This window comes from Rhopalosiphum maidis, chromosome 3 (genome assembly GCF_003676215.2).
Source record: "Rhopalosiphum maidis isolate BTI-1 chromosome 3, ASM367621v3, whole genome shotgun sequence".
NCBI classification, from domain to species: domain Eukaryota; kingdom Metazoa; phylum Arthropoda; class Insecta; order Hemiptera; family Aphididae; genus Rhopalosiphum; species Rhopalosiphum maidis.
Window position 1 is genome coordinate 35,427,338 of NC_040879.1, and position 5,169 is coordinate 35,432,506.

The 5,169-nt window shown below is 24.8% G+C and overlaps 1 protein-coding gene across 1 annotated transcript; it reads right to left on the minus strand.

Annotated features, from left to right (window-relative positions):
* Window positions 1–1,020: 1,020 nt before the first annotated feature.
* LOC113558281 (acyl-coenzyme A thioesterase 13-like) lies at window positions 1,021–3,690 on the minus strand. Its single transcript, XM_026963754.1, has 3 exons — window positions 3,351–3,690; window positions 2,255–2,463; window positions 1,021–1,295 (listed from the first exon to the last, which is right to left on the minus strand). The coding sequence occupies exons 1-3, from the start codon at window positions 3,435–3,437 to the stop codon at window positions 1,142–1,144; spliced, it is 450 nt and encodes a 149-aa protein (XP_026819555.1). The 5' UTR covers window positions 3,438–3,690; the 3' UTR covers window positions 1,021–1,141.
* Window positions 3,691–5,169: the final 1,479 nt, after the last annotated feature.

The window sequence follows — 5,169 nt, forward strand, 5'->3', positions numbered from 1 at the left end:
GTAATAAACACAGACTGTATCTAATTTTCTTAGTTTTAAACCTAAAAAAATACAAATCAATTACTGAATGCTATACTATATGTTGGTAAACAAATTTAAATAATTCAAAACCAAACATTATATTATTAAGAAGTTATAAACATTTTTTCAAAAAATTATACTACTTTGTTTTGGTTGAATATTTTTAAAAATCCAAAATTTCCTAACCAGTGGCAGTTCTAACGTATGGGCAAGGTGGGCAGCTGCCCATACCAAAATGTCTGATGCCGCTTATTTAAAAAATGTAATTTTTATTATACAAAAATAAGATGCTTTATTATTTGACCTAACCTTACACAGTTTTTCCACCATGCACTGTGTTGATATATATTTAATAAGCAGCCTTACACTATTATCAATTGATACAGAAAACTCAGACAAATTATTAAGAGATCCAACATGCTGCCCCTGAAGTATTTACAAGCATGAAAAACAAAAAAATCCAATTTCAAATTTAGCTTTTACTATTTTTTTTAAAAATTAGTCTAAATTATTTTTTTGTCAGTTAAATTTAAATATATTTAAATAAATATAATTATGCTTAATTACTTAAGAACTAAGGATTACTCTATTTTTATATTTAAAATATTTATTACCTACCTATTATTATTAATATAAAGATTTTAAGCTACATACTATAATGTATCTACTGCTAATATATAAGGTATTTGTGAAAGCTATAAGCATAAATATTTTATTAAAAAAAATTTGTGGAGAGGGGGAAGAAATGAGGAATATTATTTGCAGTTACAACCTAATTATCAATCTACTGTTTCCCATACAAAAACGTAATCCTAAAACCGCACCTGTTCCCATCTTAAAATTTTCAAATAAAATAAAGCATCTTCATATTTCTTGAAAAAATAACACATTTATATAGTTAATTAAAAATATCAGAAAAGTTTTAATGCAAAAAATATAAATGGTAAAAATTATTTTATTAATATCTAGTAATAAACAAAACAAATTTAAAAAGTGAGTATAACAAAGAAATAATTTTGATTTTTGACTATGGTGAAATTAATATAAATACATTTTTTGATATTTTTAATAAATAACAACAATAACATTTAGTTTTACATAATGTATCAAACATTTAATATCATCCTACAAACTTAGTATGTGAACCTTGAGCTAAGATAACATTATCATCTTTCCTTAACAATGTCACTTTTAAAAATGCTAAAGTTCTTCCAAGTTTAACAGTTTCAGAATTAATTACTACTCGGTCACCAATTTTTGCTGAATTTAAATACCTAAAAACAAAAAATAATAAAATTAATAAAAGTTATGTAATATAAATTATAACTTATTTATAATTAAAAGCTTATAATAAATTAAATTATTAAGGAGCGGATGTTTATGAATTTATCATATTTTTTAATAACATCTAAATTAATACGGAGTAAGATAAAAATTTGTTTAATCACTCAAAGAATTCAAACTTATCAATTTAATTTTGCATATTTTTGCACTATTTGTTCAATTTTTACTTGTTTGATCATATTTCTATATTCATCATGCTTTTAGTGCATATTTGAGGTTTTTCGTATTATACTAACGAACTTGGCACAACTAATATTAATAGATCAAAACCTGCCACGGCTGTAGATCTATATGTAATATTCACGCCAACCGGGAATAGCCAGTTTTTGCTCTTATCGGTATTTGGTTTCTAAAATATACCCATAATCCATATATATTATTTTCAGATTAACAAATAATTCAACAACAGTTTGCAAACATATTTTTTAATTTTAATAATAATAAATTTTATTTTATTTTTTAAATTATTAATAGTTCATTATTTTTAATTTTTAATAAATAAATATTAGGTATTGATGCATATTTTTAATAAATTCTAAGCATATTTTTATACTTTATAGTGCATAATTGCATGCATATTTTTAAATTTTTAGGGCATAAACATCTGCTCCCTAGTTATTATATTGATTAAAAGCAAAAATGTAATAGTTTCAAACAATTTAATTATGATTTTATGTATTATTTTTTGTCACTCCCACAAGAAGATAATGGAAGCTTCACTGAACAAGCTTGTACAAGGGCACTAATATATACTAATATTTATAAATATATATTGATCATGGTTCAAACACCAAAAAAAAAATAAGACTTATAAACTTAGAATAAATTATATTTATTTTTACTTTAAATATATTAAAAGAATAAATTGTAACATTAAGAGTATACATACGAAATATGAATATCAACTGAAACACCACTGTTAGGTGCCGAATCAATGTCTTCAACAACTCGTGGATGAGTCAATACAGCAATACTAGACAAAACATCTACAACGGTAGCTGTAAAACCTCCATGAAGTGTACCATATGAATTGGTATGTTGTTTTTCAACAACCATCTCAGCAATACATTTGCCATTTTCAGCTGATATTATATTCACCTTTATAAGTATAGAATAAATTTAATTTATCTTTAGTTTATTATTTTATTTTGAATTTAACTAATGCCATTAAATATAGGTACCTACATCTATAATTAAGGAAACCATGTATACCTTATTAATATTAATATTTTTTACATCCAATAAAATTAGATGTTTCAATTAATCGATTACTATTAAGAAATAGTTGGATATTATCTTATACATTTTATAATTGGATAATATATATACATGTTAAAATTATATTGATAATTTAAAATAGCTCATTTTTTTGAGTGTTGAAAGGTTGTTAAAAACTTACAGTGAAAAACACAAGGGTAGTTATGAGGGCTGAATGAAATGATGCTTTACTCTTTGAATTTCAAAAAAAAAAAATTTATTTTTATTTGATAGTAGATACCTAGTTCATTTACTGAAATATATAATGGGCACTTTATAGTTTCTAAAGTAAATGCTTACAATACTTATTAGTTATTATGTTTATAGTTTATGGCTCATACATTTTTGAAACTATAAGTTTTTATTTTCAAATCTGTGATACGAAAATGCCCGCTAGGACCTGTGAGTCTATTTACCTATCCTTTGAGCCGGACCTGGATGTATGTAAATAAATAGGTACATATTTTATGTCCAAAATTATCATTCAAAGATCCAACCTTCAAGTACCTACAGTTTCACTATGAAATAGATATTAAATACTTAATACATAAAGTACATATATTTATTTATTATACCTCCTATCACAGTCAAAATTAAAATAATATTAATATATTAACAAGTTAAAATATTTAATTTTACTCAATGTATTATAGATAATAATATAACATACAATAATTAATAAGAAAGTTAGTCATTAATAAATAATTATTTAACAAAATTAATCATACCTTATCTAAAATTCTATCATGTCCATTACGTTTGATTGAAAAATTCAAAAATTTTCGTACTAATTCTAATACTTTGTTGTTGTTCATTATGATTTATATATATATATATATATATATGCGCATTCAATAATAAATTCTGATTAAAATTTTATACATAACATTGTTACAAAGAAGGGCTTAAACAAATGCCAAACATTAAATATTTTTAACGATTTAGAGAGTTATGTTTAAAAATTTTAATCTTTCGCAGTTCGTTGATTTTCTAACTTACTGTAGTCATTAATCAATATTCATTAATAACACCATGACAAATTCATTGAACTCTACGATTATCATATATTAATATCAATATTATTTATTATCATAAATTAGATCTAATTTGTTATGGATAACACATGAATATGATAAGTAATCGTATTTATCACAGCATAAAAACACCGTGTTCTACGCATGTTACGATAGTAAGAGACTATGAAGGCTAATGATAATAGGGCAAACTCTGCAACCTATTGCACGAAAAGTAGTCACTACTCACTAGTCACACTTCCCAGATTGGAGTCCATGACTTTTATACTAATTTAATGTATAATGTATGTATAATATTATACTCTATACTTTATCCAATTATCCCATAATATATGATTTATTATTGTTAATGGTAATTTTAGGTAGTCTATCAATTCATAGACGTGCGTACAGGACGAATTTTTACGGACCGAAGCATGCAATATGTCCATCAAATTGCCCTTATATTGATTTATAAATAAACTTAAATAACCAATCAATTTTAGATTATAATTGTACAGCAAATTTGAAAAATTAGAATAATTCACTGTGTGCACTCTGTAGTTGAAAGTTTGTATACAGTAATCGTATGATCGTGTAATGGATAATATTATATAATAAAAATTGTTATGAGCTATTTGTGATTGTGCATTGAGAAACCAATTGTTCAGTGGTTTATTTGAGAGTTGTGATTATCTATTATTGACAACATTATTTATATTTTTTTCTTTGTGGATTGTATATTAACTTTAATGTCAATCCGCCACGACTTAGTAACTAGTAAAGATAGTTCTTTAAAACGATGTTTGATGTGTGCAACTTGTATTTTTCTGTTAGGTACATTAAAAATTAAAACCACATTAAGTTCAAATAAGTACAATACTTTTAATAATATACCTATTATAATAAAATATTATTAATATATATGGGCACCACACCACTGTCACCACTACTAACTTTTAGTTTTCTCACGCCAATGAATAAAACAAATTACCTACGAGTTACAATTGAATATTTAAAAAACTGTAATATTTAAACTAAGGTATTTTTCCAAAAGGTAAAAAGCCAAGAAACAATAATTAGGTACAAACAGTTTAACAGTAAAGTTCAAAGAATACTACTTCGACATGGTCTATTACTGAGAGGTAAGAGTAAACAAAATACTGATATTTCCCGATGGATTGTTAAATGAATTACATTTTCTTACCTATTTAATATTTTCTATCAGCCTAGTATTTTTTATAAGCTTCTAAATGGTTGTTGAATTAGAATATTTTTAGTTTCCATGATTTAAAACAATATATTTGATGAATGAGTTATCAACAAATAATAATTGTAGTATTCACATATCTATTAGCCATTAACCACTTTACCCATTTATGATACTAGTATACTTGCTACCTACCCTTTGTTAAAATCTAAAAGTATTAAAAAGTGGGCAAATAGCTATCGTTGTGCTGAACTGCTGACGTGCTGTTCAGTCGTAGGTGTCGAGTGGACTTTGTCATTGAGTAGATCACTGCGTAGATGGTCT